Source organism: Urocampus carinirostris, chromosome 7, assembly GCF_059441175.1.
Source record: "Urocampus carinirostris isolate Australia breed hairy pipefish chromosome 7, RoL_Ucar_1.0, whole genome shotgun sequence".
Classification (NCBI taxonomy): domain Eukaryota; kingdom Metazoa; phylum Chordata; class Actinopteri; order Syngnathiformes; family Syngnathidae; genus Urocampus; species Urocampus carinirostris.
The window spans coordinates 33,367,430-33,388,265 of NC_142355.1; the positions used below are offsets into that span (position 1 = coordinate 33,367,430).

At 40.0% G+C, this 20,836-nt stretch overlaps 1 protein-coding gene across 2 annotated transcripts in view; it reads left to right on the top strand.

Annotated features, from left to right (window-relative positions):
- Nucleotides 1-19,169, top strand: part of wnt7bb (wingless-type MMTV integration site family, member 7Bb) — a 64,544-nt gene extending 45,375 nt beyond the window's left edge. For both annotated transcript variants that reach the window (XM_088340635.1, XM_088340634.1), the window contains exons 3-4: nucleotides 14,322-14,593; nucleotides 16,913-19,169. In XM_088340635.1, the coding sequence (XP_088196761.1) occupies nucleotides 14,322-14,593; nucleotides 16,913-17,392 (752 nt within the window). In that variant the 3' untranslated portion in view covers nucleotides 17,393-19,169. The remainder of the gene's footprint in view (nucleotides 1-14,321; nucleotides 14,594-16,912) is intronic.
- The last annotated feature ends 1,667 nt before the right edge of the window (nucleotides 19,170-20,836 follow it).

A 20,836-nucleotide genomic window follows, 5' to 3' on the forward strand; every position in this document is an offset into this window, starting at 1 on the left:
TCTACTGAAATCATCATCCAACCATGTGAGTGTTAGTTTACAAATAATTGACATATTTTGGGGGTCTCATATAAGAACTATAAAAATACTTAAGATCAATTTTTCCTGCATATTTTTTGGCACTTCATGGACTGAACCATTAAAATGTATGATTCTATACTGACAGATTTTTAAAAGGGACTGCAATTGACCATTATTCATTAACTCATGGGCAAGGCAGTGATGCCCCCCGGGCCCCTACCCTGGCGGCAGGGCGTTATCGTTGTGATCTGCGTCCGTCGCTGTCTGCCAGCGGCGCTAGACGCTGGAGGAAGCAGGATGCAAGAGGATCAACCATAATCTGGCTTTGTTTTACACAATTGCTGTATTCTCTGCTCGCTGGATATTTGCATGTGCCAACAATCACATTGCTAGCACCACACTAAGGTGACAGGGTACATGTTGGGGTCAAACGGGGTTCAAGCGACGGGGTTCAAGTTTGAACCCGTGTGGTTTCAAGGCATACAAGTCTCAACGCTCTAATACAGACCTGGGCACTCCGGTCCTGGAGGGCCGTATGTTCTGCATGATTTTTGATGTTTATCTGATCCAATAAAGGTGATTCCAATCACCAGTATCGTTAACGAGCACTTGCTAGCTTGCTAACGAGGTTATAATTTGTATCACGTGAGTTAAAGAAGAGCAAACTTTAACATCTGGCAGGACGTATGGCCCTCCAGGACAGGAGTGCCCAGGTCTGCTCTAATACATTAGTTTTTGAGAAATGTCGATAAATAGATCAGTAGTCATAAAGCAGTGGGTATAAGACTTGGGTTTTTAAACTGGGGTGTGGCAATTTTATTTTAAATACTGTACTACAGCAGTGTCTGAAAGTCATGAGAAAGTTTACGGACACCAGGGCAGACCACTCTGAAAAGTTGCCTGCCCAACCATAAAGTTGCCTGCCCCATTTTTCACAACTTGAAACACAATAAGACGACTCATCGCAAAAAAAAAAACCATTGTTGCAAAGTATTAAAGATTGATAATCAGAATATATAACAGAACACTTTAAAATTAAGTTTATTATAAATTTACTTATAACATTCATTGCATCTATATGACATCGATGTTTTCCATCTGCCATCAGTATGTACCTGTATTTACTTATCTTCATTCATGCAATGTTTGCGTTGCGTCGTCTGCTACAAGCCACGTGAACTCCTTTTTCCCGATGCTTTTAATGTACGTTTATGTTTTGTAGCGTCATACATTTTGTTGGCTTCTTTTGGATATTTCTTCTGGGGCTGAGCTTTTGGCTTGATTCTTAACCACTTATCCATTTTTCTTTTGCTCTCTGTGCGCCTACTTTGAAATATGATATGCACAACGCTCGGGAGATTCCGTAAGCACGCAGTTATTCAATGCTGGCTTCTTATTGGCTGCCGAGTATGCAAATTCCCAAACGAACTGAAATTCCGAAATTTCTAAACTGAACGAAGATTTCAAAAACAGAATAAAGCAAACATTTAATTTGAAAAAAATAAAAATGTTTTTTTTTTCTTGAAAAAGTTGTAGGCCACCCGGGCGTACACCTGACGTAAAAGATGCACGCCCCGGGCACCCGGGCAGACATTATTTCAGACACTGATATACATGCAGAACCACAATCATGCAAAAAAAAAATTATCCTGTATACTGTGATAAATGGTCTTATATCAGATATACTGAGTTCTTTAATGAAAAATAAGTTAGAAATAACTCTTTATATATATATAACACCAGAGAAACCCTCATACTGTCAGAACCCGAACAGAAGCTTTATATTATGGGAACGGGACAGTCATGCGCGGGAACACAAACTGCAGCCATTCAGCGATCGCTGGGCAAAAGAGATTGAAACGGGACAGGACAGATGGGATCAATACCAGATACAGGATACACAAGCAGATACCGGACAGAGCAGGACAGACGGGTTCGATACCGGATACTGGAGCAAGATACCAGACCGGACGAGACAGATGGGGTTGATACCGGATACTGAAGACTGGAGCAAGATACCGGACAGGACGAGACAGACTGGATTGATACTGGATACTGGTGCAAGATACCGGACAGGACAAGACAGACGGGATTGATGAGAATTCTAACTGGCATGATGTTCTCGTGGTTGACTGGGCCTATTATAACCCTACTTCTAATGATCAAAACCTGGTAATAACGGTACCGTACTAATACTATGATAACTGCATATCAAACTGGTAGTCTTTGACCCCTGTTCTATGGTGTTGGATCTGTGGGGCTGATAGGGATTATCTTTATGATTTCCAGTACATTTCCAGCTCCTTATAGGTGAGGTTGTGCTAAAGGTTCATTATTAGGACCCCGAAAAACCGAAAGGTTGGAGTCTTCGCTGCCTGTTTTAACAAGTCCGACAGCTCCGTCTTCACCTCGAGGGGATTTGAGTAGACGCTTTCTGCCAGTTGACTTTTTTCTGCTTGGGAGGCGGCTCGCTTTTCGTAATTCCATCGGGAGTAATTGTTTTAGCTCCGTTGCTATTTCGCCAGTCGAGCGTAAAGGTGCCTGCGGTGGGTGCCGCCGGGCCGTGAGGGTGTCACTTCCCCTCAACAGAAAATGGGACCCGGATGTTTCCGGTGAAACAATATTATTTTTATTCGAAGAGAAACATGGCGGCGCTAATAACTCGAGCTGCTAACCTCAAGTACCGCAACTTCGCCTGTAATTTGCTAGGACCTTCATAGCAACCAAGCAAAGGACGCGGAACGGAAAGAAGTAGTGCACTTCGGTACACAAAACGAGGGGTTTTCCTCTGTTTATCCTTTTATGACCAAATGTGGAGATGCCTTTGTATATCGTATATAGTAAGTACTACTTAAATGTAATAGATGTGGATATGATTAAATGATGTTATAAATAAATACACATGTAAAGCAAAAATGAAATTTTATTACCGTTGGTATGACGTGGTATATTGGAGTATCTAGTGGATGTAAAGAGGAGGAGGAGACGGCAGATTCAAAATGTTGCTCTAATATCCTCTTATGCTAGTAATTGTCCTTATCGTCATTTTGGTAATGGCCATATTTCCTAGAGGGATAAGAAGAAAGGTAATTATGAGTGTGCCTTCTTAATATTGGAAAGCTTTCCATGGTCATTATGTTTTTGCTTGTTTCGTTAGCATCACTGCGCAGTATTTGAGCAACCTTACTCCACATGAGATTCTGAACTGAACCAAGAGATGGAAATGCGCAGTGAAAGGGATTCCCGACAAAAACAGGGGTACCTTCATGGTACAGTGACAAAAGCAATAGCAGACTAGCAAAAGTGTCATCTTAATAATAAAAAATGATAATAAGACCGTAATTATCCTCAAATTTTTACCCCATTGACTGAAATGTATGCTTATTTAAAAGTCTATTAAAATTCATAAAAAATTATTAAAAAATAGATCATAAAATGATCCACCATTCACCATTTTAGTTTTATTTCTCATCTCTTGTGTCTTTGTTTTTACATGAAGAATTACGAGAAACTACCAAAAATAAATGATGACACAACGGCAGAAGGAAAATGCTAAATTCATGTACAATTTTCTTGTTTGGATATATTTAATCTTATTTTCTAAATTATTAGAAGAAATACATCCAAAATATGTAAAATTGGTTTGTATAGTTAATGGTAGAGTGTCTTGCTCATATTAAGGGTATTTTTTCCCAATATTTGTATGAAATGATCAAACTTTGTGGGGTAAGAGGTTTTGGGCTTATATTAAGGGTTCTTTTTCTTATTTTATTTGAGAAACGAGACAAATAAAACAAAAAAATATACTTGTTTTTTCTCCCAAAGGGCTTATCCTTTTTACACCACTGGCGTTTGTGTTCACCCGCATGACTGCCCCGTTCTCGAAAAATAAAGCTTGCGTGAAAACGTTACGCATCTGGGTCCTCCTCCTGTTCTGGTTCTGAAACGTGTGGTAAAATAAAATGAATAATTAAAATGAGCAAAATAATTTTACTAAAAGTATGTTTTTTTGAAGGTGGAGTGTACAGTAAAAATATCAAGTAACACTGCTACTTTGCATTCTTTACATAAACTAAATTAACCAATATAAAACCACCTTATTTGAAATACATGGCCAGGTATCGGCCTTAAACCCGTTAAAGACAACTGAAAAATACCTGCCATTTTCTCCGAGGTTTTGTTAGTTTATAGAATTACACGGCAGGCCAGAACAAGTGTTGAAGTTGGCCGTTTATGCCCCAAAGGCCCCACACATGCTTGTTCTATAAGTGCAAAAGTATGCAGCCTGGCAGCAGCGGGATTCCTGCAGAGGAGAAGGACTTGATAGCACCTGACTCTTTACGTGAGGGGCGACTGACTACGCCCCTCCAACCCCCCCTAAAAATAACCCAAAAATGTGATGTCATATTTCAATTCAATAGGACAGCATTTCTGAATCTGTCAATATGATCGTATTCACCCCAAAAAAATTTCCACACTTTTTGCACCGCGACTGTTACCTGTTTCCACCTGGTCTATGGACCAGTCAACTTTCAGTCCCTAAATTTGAATCAAGTCCAGAATTTACAGCCTCGTAATTATCAAGTACAGAGGAACCCTGGATATGGCGTCCCCACCTTACCTGTAGCTCCCGAACCAGATATGGCTCTTTTCATGAGTAAATACAGCTACTTGTGTAAATTTATTTCAATTTTATTAAGCTCAAAATGTAGTTTGCACGTACATAGCTGATGCAAGACTATATACAAGCTGTTTGGTCCAGTATATGAAGGGCACGGTCTCTACTATAGTCTACAGTCAAGGTGTCACACCAACAGACTCCGTTTTGGCTGTATGTTGCTAAGGAATCCTTTATATGGAAGTCCATTATATAATGTATGTTCACCTTCGGGACACCTTATGATAAAAACCCACAGAACAAACTATAAACACCCAAAAACCCTAGCCAAGCACATTGAGCAATTTTATTGGGAGAGTCGTAAGGGTGGAGGGATCTCTGCACACTTAGCATGCTCCCCTCACTCATACGCGAGTGAACTTTTTGTTTGCAGTTTTTTGGTCACATTTTTGTAAAGGAACTCTGCTTACACCTTGTTTCGAAACGATTTTTACGAGAAAAAAAAATGAGGTAAAAATGAGCCTCAACGATCTTAAGTTACTGTGGGAGGGAAAACAAGTTTAAAGTGGTATACTTGTTGATATAGGAAACAGATTCAGGCATTATTCTTATTACATACATTTTATCAAATCATCTTACACAGAGAAATAAAATGCGCTGAAAGATTAGCCTTTGTCTGGAGAGCAGGTTTGGCATTTTTTTCAGAATTTTCTCTTAAAAAATATTGTGTGGTTCTCGTTCTTAACTGAATCAAAATATATTGCGATTATGGCTCTTTGGATCATAAAAGTTTCCAACCCCTGCTTTCCAGTATGGAATAGGATGTTTTTGGGGGCCCTCATTTTACAGCGTTTTCCCCACCAAATGACATCAACAACAAATTATTTTGTGAGGCCAAAAACTTTTCAATGTTGATGCTCATGTAGAGTTCCGTCTCCAAGGTGCCTCTCAGATATTGGTCGACATCATATAAATTGCAGGTCTGCTTTTGGTTTGGGCCACGGCCAAAAGTAACCAAAACACATTTTTTTCTTAATATGTATGTTGATTTATAAGATTATTTATTCATACACACATATATTACACATACGTAGTATTTACTACAAACTATGTAGTTATTTTCTTGTTTTGACCTGAGGTACCGGTACATGGTTATCCCCATTTCAGAAGGGTCTACTGTAGTATCACTTATTGCCCATAAATAATTGTGGTTATGGAGGAATCTAATTTTGCACAGTGCATTTTGCCTAATATTCTCTAGGTTAACTAAAATTATTAATGTTTACAGGGCCGAGTGTAAAGACAGTGGGCCACCAGCAGGTGACACTTTTCCCTTTGTTCACTACAGTGTAATTTGTTGGCTCTGTAGGATTTTTCTGAGGAGCTTTGTGTTTTTTACGAGGTCATGAGTGCATGTCCGCGATGGCCTTTCAAAAGTCCTCCACTTTTTAGCTCGATCAACAGGCAGAGAGACCGTTCAGCTGCACTGTTGTTGGTTGTGGATTTGTTGCCAAATGTCCTCTGACCGCTTATCCTTATTAGGGTCGGGGGGTATATAAATGTATATATATATATATATATATATATATATTGGGTAGGGTTACTTCAGCTGGATTGCTTTCAATTACTTTTGGATTACTCCAATACCAAATATGCTAATAAAATACAAAATAAACTAAATATGAATAAAATGATGACTCACAACACGTGGTAAGCTTTCTCTCCTGGCTTTGATCTCTTTGATCTCAGGCAAGACTAACATAAAATGACAGAAACAAATCGAAAATAAATCCAAACAGCTTGCCAACATCATTTTTGTCATTCCATGTATTCCACGCATGCACAAAATTTAGTAATTTTATTCATATTTAGTTTATTTTGTCTTTTATAAGCATATTTGGTATTGGAGTCATCTAAAAGTAATTAAAAGTAATTCCGTTAAAGTAACCCTACCCAACCCTGTGTATATATATATATATATATATATATAATATACAAAGTAAGAAATGTAACCTATTTATTACCTTTTTTTATCTATAAGTAAAAATGTCTGCCAAAGGTAAGAACCTATTTTTTAGTTACTCAAGTATCTGTTCTTGTACTTATATGGACAATGCAAATACTATACCAACTGTGCTGGATTTAGCTGGCAAAACAAGCACTTATAGAGTTCCCTTCTGTATTTACCCCCACCCGAACCCCTTCGTGTCAGCATGACTGTATCCTGCAGGCAGGGAGAACACAGCAGGGCCAACCGAGGCCAGCCGATGGCCGATTCGAGCAGCGACGCTCGTAAATCTTTGCCGTGTCAGGAGAAATTTTGTCCCGGCCGCGCGCTCGCCTCCCTCCTGCTACCGAAAAACCAAACTGGAGCGCCGGTGGCGAGCCGCGACATCTTTTTGCGTCCCCCCATTGCTGACGTCACGGGCATCGCCGCATTGGTAGGCAGGTGTCCAAAAAAGTGTGGTCAGCGCATATGGACGCTTACTCATTTGGTTTGAGGATCCGACTTTTAGACTGACTACAGAAGTTCGAATTGAAGTTGAGGGATTTTGGAAACTTTTTCTGGAAATTGTATGTGAAATGAAACGTTTGAAAAATATCAGTGGAAGTCTTGAGAATTGGGTTGAATGAGTGGGAATAAAGTGAAATCATTTGGTATATGAATATGTTACATGAATAAATTAATAATGAGGTACAAGAATAACAAGTATTGAAATGTGGTAAAATTAAGAAATGAGCACTGAAAAGTATGATGAAGGTACTAACAAATATTGAAGAGTTGTCATGAACCGGAACAGGATCAGGACCCAAACGCATGACGTTTCTCACACAAGCCTTTTATTTTATGGGAGTCTTGCACGTTAGGCAGTGGTCTGGCGTGGAAAGACAGGATGCTGGAGACTGACGAGATCGACACCAATTGCCTGAGCAGATATCGGACAGCTGGGGTCGATATCGGACAGGACGGAAAAGACAGATTGATATTGAAACAGGATATCGAAATTAAACAGGACAAACTAGACGGGAACAATACCAGACAGGAAATATCAACAGCAAACAGGACTGAGTCAGAAACCACGTCTTGCGGGGCAGAGGTTCGATGATGGACTGACAAAGGAAGAATGAGAGCACTGAGCTTAAATAGACGGAGCGACGAGCCGCACCTGGCGCAACACGGGCGGAGATAATTGGGCGCCATGGCAACCGTGACAAGAGTACAGAAAAGTACTTCAAAGAACTGAAAAGTAGGAAAATGTGCTGAGAAACACCTTGAAAATTATGAAAAGTACTAAAATATAAACAAGTACTGAAATGTAGTGAAAAGCCCTGAAAAGTAATAAAACTTCTTATAAGCTCCTGAGATGTACAAAAAGTACTGAACAGTATGAAAAAGTTCTTAAAATGTACTGTTATGTGTGAAATGGTACTGAAAGGTACTGAAAACTATGAAAAAAATTCTGAAAGGTAGCAAAAAGCTTTGAAAATGATGAAAAAGTACTCAAAAGATACTGAGATGTACAAAGAAGCACAAAAGAAAACATAGTGAAAACTACTGAAAAGCCCTGAAAACTGAAAAGTACTAAAAAGTATAAGGTACTGAATAGTACAAAAATAATGATGAAGTAGTGAAAAGGTACTGAAAAGTCCTGAAAACTATGAAAAATAAAAAAATACCGAAAAGCACGGTAAATTATGAAAATGTGCTGAAAAGTATTGAAAAGTCCTGGAAAGAACTGAAAAGTGTAACACGCTATTTAAAAAGTAAAACAATTAATGGAACGGTACTGAAAAGTGTGAAAAGCCCTAAAAAGTACTACCTAGCATGAAAAGGTACTGAAAAATACAAAAGGTTTTGGAAAGTATCAAAAAAGTGTGAAGAAGACCCTAGACTAACAACAAGAAAAGCATCTAGCTTAAACCTGCAGCCAAGAGGCTAAGATAAGAGGCCAGAGAAGGAAACAGTGGAAAAAATTGCCAAATGTGTGTGAATCAAAACTGTGTCATATAAATGAATGAAGTATTTTCACACCAATAGGGACCGCTATAAATCCCCAGAAATTTGCTCCCCTATCTCTTTTATTATCATGTTTGTCTCAGTAATCCAGACACTTGCCTCCAAAGCCTATCCAATGACATCTGTTTTAATATCGGTCCATTTTTTGTGCCGCTGGTTTCCAAGTGTCCTGAGGTTTTTCTGGTCACTCCAATTTTCCGCTGGCAGCAAAGCGAGGCAACCCCGGCCAGCCAGCCGGGGTGTTCCTCCTGGAAGCCTTTCGGGGCCTCTGGAGATTTCTCCGGGTCCTTACTTTTCTTTTTCTCCACGGCGGCTTCCTCGGCGAAGGGCACGGTGACTTCCTGTTACAAAAGAGTTGTGGTCAAAAAATTTTGGCCACCCCACCCTTGAGTTTGGCGGCCGTCGAGGCAAAATCTGACCTCGACGTCGAGGTCTTCTGTAACTCTACATCAAATTCAGAGGGAACAGACAGATTTGCTTAGTGATTGGTGAGGCAGCATGCTAGGCTAACTAAGAAGCTAATAAATACATTTAGTTTGATCAAAATGATGTTTTCTATAAATGATAAATGTCACATGAATAAGCACGGAAATACATGTATATGTATTTAAAAATATATTACAACTGATACAACACATACGACTATTATCGGTACTACTTTTACTAATACTAACAATACTACCAAACACTATGTATTGCTACTAATAATAGTAATTACAATAATACAAAAACTACGACTAATAATATTAAAAATAATAATATTACTACTACTAAAACCACCAATACTGCTGCTACGTTTTTGAGTAATACTACCAATACTAATAGTTCTAAAAATACTAAAGACTACTAATACCAATGTTCCTATTAATACTCATCTCATCTTATCAGCTGCACCGCTTATCCTCAGTAGGGTCGCAGGGGTGCTGGAGCCCATCCAAGCAATCATCGGGCAGCGGGCAGGGGACACCCTGAACTGGTTGCCAGCCAATCGCAGGGCACACGGGGACAGACAACTCACTCGCTCAGTCACACGTAGGGACAATTTGGACCGGCCAATTCACCTGAAATGCATGTCTTTGGAATGTGGGAGGACACCGGAGTGCCCGGAGGAAACCCACGCAAGCACGGGGAGAACATACAAACTCCGCACAGTAAGGCCGGGAGCTGGATTTGAACCCATGCAGGAGGTTCCCACGACCTCAGAACTGTGCCGCACACGCGCGAACCACTGCGCCGCCGTGCTGCCACCTATTAATACTAATAGTACTAAAAAAACTACTATTACTAATTCCAATATTTTTACTACTACTCTAATTACTAATATTAATAATAATAAAAATATTACCAATACCAGCAATACTTATGTACTAATAAAACACTTTTTATAATTCCACTACCAATAGTAATAATAATCATCATCATAATAATAATTTATTATGGTTATAATTTTAACAAAAATACTCATTTTGTAAAATAACATATAATTTGTCTTTAAATTATAGTAAGTAAATATTCATAACTATACTATTTAAAATTTTGATTTTACTATATATTTCTATATATTGTCACGACCAGAACCGAATCAGGACCCAAATGCGTAGCGTTAACCAGGTTTATTGATGCTCGCTGGACGCGGGAAGCAAAACGCTCACAAAATCGGATCGTGATCTGAATACGGAAGTAGATATTCCGGAGCGGGAGATGGCGGTGTCAAAGGACGGAAAAAAACAGGTCAATAGCCGGGACAGGAGAGCAAAAACGTGGTCGGAATCTAAAACGGGATAGCAAATGTGGTCGGGGTCAAAAACAAGTTGTAGCCGGAGACAAACAGGGAGATCAGCAACGGACGGGAGTCAGAGTCAAAGTGTTTGCCTTGTACAAACAGAAGTTCGCTGACGGACTGACAACAGGAGAGTGAAAGGACTGGGCTTAAAAAGGACAGGGAACCAATCAGGTAGCCTGCAGCGACTGGCGCCAAATGAGCGGGCACAGGTGATACTAATCAGTCACCATAACATATATTTCAACTTTTTTTTGTAAAATGAAAACTTGTGTGATACATTTTCTCTCACACCAAATATAATTATTTTTAAAGAGGGAAAAAAAGTTTTTGTCATCATTTTTGTCATAGAAATGTTAAAATGAATACTTAATATATTTTTGTTTTATTTGTCTTAACAATAATAAAAGTAAATGTTTTTAAGTTATGATATTGTAAATATGATTCCTATATTTTTCAACTTCTTTAATTCGTGAATCATGTAAAGATAATTATCTTCAAACAAAAAATAATTGTTTTAGTAAATAGAAAAATAGTACTTTAAACCCCAATGTGTAATATTTGACTACTAATGTCAGGAACCGGAACAGGATCAGGACCCAAGCTTTTTATTTTATGGGAAATGGGGAGTCATGCACGTCAGACAGCGGTCTGGCGTGGAAAGACAGGAAGCCAGAGACCGACGTGATCGATACCAATTGCGCGAGCAGATATCTGATGGATGGGGTCGATACTGGACAGGACGGGACGGACAGGATTGATATTGAAACAGGATATTAAACAGGACAAACTAGACGGGAACGAAAACTGGAGAGGAAAATAAACAGGACAAAAATAGACTGGAACGAAACTGGGAACCGATATTAAACAGGACAAAATAAACGGGAACAATACTGGACAGGAAATACCAACAGGAAACAGGACCGAGTTAGAACCCACGTCTTGCGGGGCAAAGGTTCGTTGACGGGCTGACGAAGGAAGAGTGAGAGCACTGAGCTTAAATAGATGGAAAGCCAATCTGTCAACGAGCCGCAGCTGGCGCCACACGGGCGGGGCCAATTGGGAGCCATGGCAACCGTGACACACTAAATGGCACTTTGTTTAATATAGCACATATTGGCAGCAGAATGCTGGACACACATGGCGCCAACTTAAGTGGGTATTGCACGGTGTAAATGAAATATACATTTCTTGACCTATGATTTTTTTAATATTTAACATTGGTATGATAGTTCATGTATTATTTTCTAGTATTTAGATCCACTAAATTTTACACACTGTCCCTTGAAGATGTAAAAGTTGTCAGCTTTTTCACGGTGTCTTACTTCTTAAACAAAAAATATTGAAAAATGTAAAATAACAAATCATGAAAAAATATAATACTTAGGATGATCACAAAAAGTACACAGAATCATTTTGAAAGGCTAACTGGTACACAAGAATCTTATCCTTTAGTGTTGAGCTGTGGATGGAAAAATAAGTGCACTTCCTCCAGTCTGTCAGTGCGTTACCATGGAAACCGACACGACTTGATGGGCTCCTACGAGCAAATATTTGCGCGTGAGTGTATTACACAACGTACATCAAAAGACGGCCCGAAACGCTTGGCGCTTCTCTTTGTTTTCGGATGCTCTAAGCCGCCCGGGTCAATGAATGAATGAGGGATGAGGGGAAGGGGAAGGGGAGGGGGATGCGCTGCCATCATAGCCCTCGGTCTGTTTCGGACTTGAAGAGGACTTTTTAGACAAGAGGTCTTTGTGGACATGAGGTCCAGGAAATGACAACCGCCTTGGTTTGTCTTCAGAGAACACATTTTTAGTTACTTATTTATTGAACTGTACCATATTTATTTGTGTATAATTTGCTATTTTTTTCCTACCTGAAAAATAACTCAAAATTTGGGTGCACCTTTTACTGTTTTTGTACAATAATTGATAAGTCGAAAAATACTGCTGAACACTAGCAAAACACAACAGGAATCGAACCCAAGCTGCGGCGGTGAGAGTACTGAATCATCACTAATAGACCACTAGTGATACAGATGACATATGAAAAGCCATTCGGTTTTGTCTCATCGTCATGCTTTCTTGATTTACATACCAGAAACTAATCTTAGGGAATAGAGAAAACAAAGTCTTCGTGAAAGACATAAATAATCACAATACAGCCTGATGAGGGAAACGACTCTTTGTTGCATATGATGATGAATCTGACTTTAAAGGACAATAAACAAATACATAGTATTTTTTTTGTTGGTATTGTGTTCATTGTTTGCGATCTTAATAATCGATTTTAATCATGGACACACGTACTATGCTTGGAATAGAATAGAATTTAATGTCAATGTATAGTAACATATAAAATGTATTATTCTTACAATTATAAATCTTGCTATTGTTACTGTGACTACTTTCAGTATTACTGGTATGATGACAACTTTTTTAAGATGGTAAATAAAGAGTAAAAAAAACACACCTAAAAAAGTAGTAATAACTGAACAAAACACAAAAGGAAGAGGACGCAGGCAACACACTGACACAAAGATACAACAACTACATCACAACACCAATCATTTCTGACAGAACAAAACATGAAAGTAAGCTCACACATCACACCCATTTAAATATGTACATAGTCTTTTCCTGTTTGTACATGCATATTTGATTTACTTTTATCATATCCTTGTTTGAAACTATTAATTAAACATTGTACATTGTCACGGTTGCCATGGCGCCCAATTGGCCCCGCCAAGTGGCGCCAGCTGCGGCACATTGACAGATTGGCTTCCCTTCTATTTAAGCTCAGTGCTGTCACTCTTCCTTTGTCAGTCCGTCAACGAACCTCTGCCCTGCACGACTTGGGTTTTGACACAGTCCTGTTTCCTATTGGTATTTCCTGTCCGGTATTGTTCCCGTTTATTTTGTTCAGTTTAATATTTGGTTGCTAGTTTCGTTCCGCGTAGTTTGTCTTGTTGAATTTCGATGTCCAGTTTTGATATCAATCCTGTCTGTCCTGTTGTTTAATATTGGTTTCCAGTTCCTTTCCCGTCTAGTTTGTCCTGTTTATTTTCGATATCCTGTTTGATATCAATCCTGTTTGTCCCGTCCTGTCCGGTATCGACCCCATTTTTCCGATATCTGCTCGGACAATTGGTATCGATCTCGTTGGCCTCTGTCTTCCTATCATTCCACGCCAGACTGCTGCCTAACATGCATGACTCCCCATACCCCGTAAAATAAAAGGCTTGTGTGGGAAACGTCACGCGTTTGGGTCCTGTTCCGTTTCATGACATACGGAGGGGTTTCAAAATAAAACACTGGCATTTTTATGTTGACTACAATAAAGACAATTTCCAATCCCTCGAGTCCCTTGAATGTTGCATTTTAAAGGAAATACAATGAAAAAGGACAATGCGGGATATGTTGGAACACAACCCAGCTCTAACTGAACAAAACATTGAAGGAGGACGATGCAAGACACACCCACTTGTTAAAAGAACAATAACACTAGTGCCATGACTGCTCTCACTCTGAAGCACCCAGACACATAACCTGACTGTGCAGAAAGCACAGAACATGACAGTTAAATTTGACATGTTATTGTGAGGTCAGGGCAATCTGTCAGAAACTGTCACAGGTGCACAAAACCAATAAGAAGATCCATGAACTTGCCTTCATTGTTCTCAGTGAGGCACGCAAGGTGCTACCGTTGACGAATTCAGCACTTTGGACAGCACCTTGTCCAACCCCGAACACTAAGCTTGAAATAATTGAAGCGCATTCCTGCAAAGGTGCAGGAAGCAGGGAAGGGATTTCAAATAAAATGCATTTGTTCCTGAAGATCGTATAAGTTCAAAGAAAAAAAAACGTGCTCTCCTATTGCAGGCAGCCGGGAGGCGGCTTTCACATACGCCATCACGGCGGCGGGAGTGGCCCACGCCATCACGGCGGCGTGCAGTCAAGGCAACCTGAGCCAGTGCGGCTGCGACCGAGAAAAGCAAGGCTACTACAATCAGGAGGAAGGTTGGAAGTGGGGAGGCTGCTCGGCCGACATCAAGTACGGCGTGGACTTCTCCCGCCGCTTCGTGGACGCTCGGGAGAACAAGAAGACCCCGCGACGACTCATGAACCTGCACAACAACGAGGCAGGAAGGAAGGTAGGAACAGTAGTCAAAAGTAGGCAAAGCACCTGACCCCCAGTGGTATAGATGACTTGTGAAAGCAGTAGATTGGATCTCATTATCACACTATTTTTAGTCATGGTGACACAACATTTTTAGTCATAGTAAAACTATAAACTTAGTATAAATACTAAAACCTACCTTAAGTGTCCTTTAATGCTTTGTGTCAGAACCCTTAACCTCACGGGTCCTGAGGACACCATTTCTTGTGGTGTGTCTTGGGCTAATACAGCTTGGTGGCGCCCATCCCTTTCCAGGCAAACATATGTTTGCACTCAGTCTCGAACCGGGGACGTTTCCTGTGTAAGGGATATGTGTTAACCACTTTGTACTAGCTTTAAAAAGAAGCACAGAACAATTTTTTGTAATCATAAAAGTATTTCTGTCAGGACCAGAACGGAAACAGGACAATTGCGTTACGTTTGCGTTACGTTTCTTACAAGTTTTATTAAAGGAACCAAGAAGGGATGCGCCCACGATCCGGTGTTCGCGAGGAGCGGGAAGCAAGTCGCTCTCGTACTCGGATTGTGATCCGAACACGGAAGTGGATCTTCCATAGCGAGCGAGTTTACAATGAGGTTCGCAGACCGACTGACAACAGAGGATTGACAGGACTGAGTTCAAATAGAGCCAGGGAGCCAATCAGAACCCGCGGCGGGTGGCGCCAAATGAGCGGGCTCAGCTGAGTCACATCAGTAATCATGACAGTTTTTAAAAATTTGAAATAATCTCCCATTTTACAGCTAATTGTTCCTATTCCAAAGATTTTCTTTTTATTTTATTTGTGACAAACAAATACAATATAACAAATAGACAAGTAATAACAAATCAAATATCTCAAAAGAAAATGAATATAAGTGTTTTTTTTTATGTGTTTTTAATTTTTCCCACTACTGCTATCCTTTATTTTTGTGGAACTGAACCCTCCTTCATATACAAAAATCCATAAAGTGGCCCAGCAATAGCCAACGGAGAATAATAGATCGCTGCCTTACAGGTGCTGTTCACTTTAGGTGTAGAGCACGGCAAAAAAAACAAAAACATCACACATAACACAGATTTGCTCTCCTCGCTCACAGGGATAATTGATTACGGCCCTAACAGTGAATTTCATTCAAAGCAGGCCACAATGGAAGGCTCTAAGAAGTAGTCGACCGGGGATACTGGATTGTTGTAACATCCGTGTATTTAATTTTAGGTAGGCCAGAAGGGCATGCCTACTGACAAAAGAACCTTCTGCTGGTCCCTGCTCAGAGCAATATATGATTGGGGATAATGGATCACATTCATGCTGCTGTTTTTTGATTTACTTGGGGCTGATCTGATTTTGTGGGCATAGTGGTTGTCTCTGATATGGTGGGAATTTCTCATCTGAATGATTTTCTCCCTGTCCTCCTGGCAAGTCCAAATAAGGTTGTTCTATTTTCAATCATTAAACGCTTGCAAAAAATTGCTTATAATGATAGGGTTGGTTTATTTTTACTATTATCTATCCATTTCACACTGTTTGCATTATTGTCACTGTGTCTCAGCTGTGCCCGCTCATTTGGCCCCACCCGCCGCGGGTCCTGATTGGCTCCCTGTCACTATTTAAATTCAGTCCTGTCAAGCCCCTGTGGTCAGTCCATCTGCGATTCTCCGTGATACAAAACAAGTCTTTTTTTACCCTGACTCTCGCCTGTCCCGTTCTTGCTCCCGTTTGTCTCCCGCTACGACCTGTTTTGATCCCGACCATGTCTGCTCTCCCATCCCGACTTACGACCCGTTTTTTGATCCCAACCATGTCTGCTCTCCCGTCCCGGCTATCAACTCGTTTCCGACCCCGATCACGTTTTTTCTCTTCTGTCCCGGCAATCGACCCGTTTTCAGTCCCTGACACAGCCATTGCTCGCTACGGAAGATCCATTTCCATGTTCGGATCACAATCCGAGTATGTGAGCGACTTGCTTCCCCCGCCTAGCAAACACCGGATCGTTGGCGCAGCCCTTCCTCTTTCCTTCAAAAAAAACTTGCGGCAAGTGGGTCCTGTTTCCGTTCTGGTCCTGACACACTATCCAATCTTAGTCATGCTTTTTAATTCCACACCCTTTAGATCTGCTTTTTGTAACCTAGGAAATTTCATTAAAAAGCGACTGCTCAGTGAAGGACCTGAAAAACAGGAAGGATTTTTTCCCCTTGGAGGCTTTGTACGGTCCGCTCGATCTCCTTGCAAGCTTAAAATTTATTGGTGTCTTCTCCAACTACTTTGAGTGTCTACTAAAGTTTACCTATTCACATTGTTCTTCTCTCCCCCAGGTTCTAGAAGAAAGGATGAAGCTGGAGTGCAAGTGCCACGGCGTTTCGGGCTCCTGCACCACCAAAACATGCTGGACGACGCTGCCCAAGTTCCGGGAGATCGGCTACGTCCTCAAGGACAAATACAATGAAGCCGTTCACGTGGAGGTGATGCGGGCTAACCGTCTTCGGCAGCCCAGCCACCTCAAAGTCAAGCAGACTCAGGGCTACCGCAAGCCCATGGACACGGACCTGGTCTACATCGAGAGGTCGCCTAACTACTGCGAGGAGGACGCGGCCACGGGCAGCGTCGGCACGCAAGGTCGACTTTGCAACCGTACCTCGCAACACACGGACGGATGCGACCTGATGTGTTGCGGGCGAGGCTACAACACGCACCAGTACACCAAAGTCTGGCAATGCAACTGCAAGTTCCAGTGGTGCTGCTTCGTCAAGTGCAACACCTGCAGCGAGAGGACCGAAGTGTTCACCTGCAAGTAGCGGACGACGGACAAAGACAACTCTTTGTTTTCCGACTCTTCACAGCAACGTTTTGCACACCGGAATCTCTTTCAATCGCTTTTCACGGACTAGCAAAAGGAGACTTTACACGAGGATGTACGATAGACTACCCCAGGTGAGAAAGGCACTCTGGGATTTTAAGACTCACGAGAGCGGTGCCATTGATGGATTTTTTTTTTTTTTTTTTTACTTGGACGACCCTGGGGCGCACATTGGAACACATTTCTGTAAGCAAGGTGCGTTGAGGTGGACTAAAAAAACAAATCTTACCCCATTGGCGGAAAAAATAACTTATTTTAGCTGTATTTTTTCTAGTTGTATTAATTAATTATTTCAGTATATGACTTATTGATGAATTCATCCGAAGAAACAAGTTTGATAAGTCTGTTTTTCAGATGGATTTATTGGTTCAAACGTTTAATTGACCCCGAAATTGGCTAGAATACCTTGACGATGACCATTTTTTTATAATACTAAAATAGTAAAATCTTTACTATAAATTAACAAAATCATGACAAGAAATCATTTTTTAATCAGAAAAATTAATATTCTTCATTGTTCTTTGTAAGATAGTCAATTAGTTGAAGGGTTTTCAGGATTCTTTTTTTTGTGAATAAAGATAAGATCTTAAATATCTATACAGTATCTTAAAATAGCAAAAGAATACTGTAAACTTAACCCATGGATACATAAGTGCGGTCAAAAGAGACCCCATGGGATGTTTATCTTTAAAATCTTTAACAATACAAAATGTTATATATAATATTGTCATTCCAGGTTTTCTTCATAAATCATATTTATACATGGTACCATTGGTATTTTTTTTTATAGTTATAGGTAATTTAGTGTTTTTATTTTCGATAAGACTAACAATAAGATTTTTCCCGATTTTTTTTTGTCCAAGATTAGAAAAAATACAATTAACAAAACAATCTACCACAGTGGTTACTAATGCAGTGCCCACTAGCACCAGGTAGCCCCTTTAAAACACCAATTAGCCCAAGTTATTGTGATTTTTAGTCAATTTCTACGTGGCTTGATAATTTAATAATTGACTGAGCCAATTTTAACCCTAATAATTACAACATAAAAACATTATGATAACATAGTAATAACAAATACTTTAAAAAGGCTAATTGGTAGCTCTTCGCGCTAATCAATAACAAAAAAATAGCTCTCAGTTTCAAAAGGGTTAGTGACTCCTACCTGTTAAAAAAGACAGTTTTGCTCATTTTAAGAACCTTTTTTTCCAGAATAAAATATTTAGTCCAAATTTCTTCCGCCAATGAGGTAAAAATATATATTTTTTGCAGCGAAATATCTTAGAGCGGAGAACTGGAATATGTTGGAGTCAATGTTAGTCTTCCAGTCACACTGGAACTTTCTGTTCTGAACACTGAAAGATAAATTGTTTATTTATGTAATAGTATCTTAAAAAAAACAAAACAAAAAACAAAGCACTAACGGGTAGAGATGTCTTTTTTTGTACTAAGTTTAAAGAAAGTACTTTAAGAGCTCTGACTGAAGCTGTACATTTCTACGAAAAGATGAAAAGACCCCATTTGCCCTCTGTCAAAATGTGTCCGGTATTTCCGAGGCCTCGACTCTATTTAAATCGTTTTTCCTTCGTCACAGTAACGTTTTGTTAGATGTCGGAGCGATGAGAATGTTCCTCAAAGTTGGATGTTGTTATCGAGTACTGCACTGATACCTTCTCTTCAGTCATGCTAAATAAAAGTCCCTGTTTTGGAAAGTACTTGCTAAGCCACGTGTTATTATATGTGCTGAACTTTTGCTCGCATAATTAGCATTAGCATTTTTCTGCTTACTGTTTTTTTTTTTTTTTACAGTTTCAAAACTAAAAGTCCAAAGTCGATAAAAGACTAACAGTGGTAGCATTTTCTAATTAAGTCAATTTTTTATTTATTTGGTATTCTTTTTAATTTTTTTTTTTTTTTTTTTTTGAGGACCAATGTATGCAAATGTAATTAATGTATACAAAAGAATGCAATCAAACCACTTATAAATGGCACAGACTCATTCTGAGACCAGAGCTGATTCGAATACAAGGCTAATACTTTGACCCCCCAAAAAATTAAAGAAAGGATTAAAAAAGTCGCCTTTAGCAGATAATTCAATTGACATTTTTTCAAGTGAAGTAATTAACGAAACTGTTAAATACGGAAAATGAAAAAAATCTTACTTATTTTAAAGATAATTTTTATCAGTGAAAAATCATAAATTCTAAAAAAAAAACTGTTTTAATGGGGCCGTGAGAATTTGTGTTTGAAAACAAAATCGGACTTCCGGGTGTCACAATTACTCATTGCACTCACCTGTGCCTGCTCGTTTGACGCCCGCTGTTGCTGGTTACCTGATTGGTTCCCCCTCCTACTTAAGCTCAGCCCTTTCACCTGTTGTCAGTCCATCAGCGAACCTCTGTTTTTACAAGGCAAGCATTTTTGACTCTGACTCCCGTCGGTCCAGTTTTGTCACCCATTCTCCACTTGTCCCTTCCTGATTTCCCCGTTTGTCTCCCGCTACAACCCGTTTTTTAACCCTGACCACGTTTTGATCTCCCGTCCCAGTTAACGACTCGTTTTTTGACCCCGACAACGTTCTGCTATCCCGTCCCGGCTAACGACCCGTTTTTCCATCTAATTTCGCTAAAATCTCCCGCTCCGGAAGATCCACTTTCGCATTCGGAACACGTTGTGAGCGGCTTGCTTCGCGCGTCCAGCAAGGACCGGATCGCTGGCGCTGCATTTCCTCTATATTTTAATAAACTTGTGAGTAACGTTACGCATCTGGGTCCTACTTCTGTTCTGGTTGTGACATCGGGACCAGAAACACTGTAAACACCTGACCCAAAAATGAATTAAAAAACAAAACCCCATTAGCAGATCATTTTGAAATAGTTTCCTGTAAACAACGAAAAATAGTCCTCAAAAATATGCAAAATCTGACTTACTTATTTTTCTTTACTAGGTAAAAAATTAAAAAGCAAAAAAAAAAAAATATGTTTTTTCTTTTTTTGCCTGCGGGAATTAGTTTAAAGAGCGAAAGTAGGACTAAGAAAGCAAATTCTGTATTAAGTAAATGAATAAAGTTTCCTTCAGCAGATACATGTAATACTTGTTTTCCAGTAATATAAGAAAAATGATCCTTAAAATTTGAAGCCTCTCAATTAATACAAGGAGGCAAACTTGTCATGTTCTTTTGACGTCGTTTTGCCCGCTGCAATGTCGGCAGTGTCATCTGTTTGATATTAGCGGTGAGGAACACATGGCCCCTCAAAGGGAAGGCAGCCGCACGGGGCCCCGTGTGACGTCATCCACCACAGGGGCCAAAAGGGGGCATCGGCCAGAACCCTGAAACCCCCTTCCACCCCCCTTTTAGGGTCGAGTGTGCCCAACGTCGTAC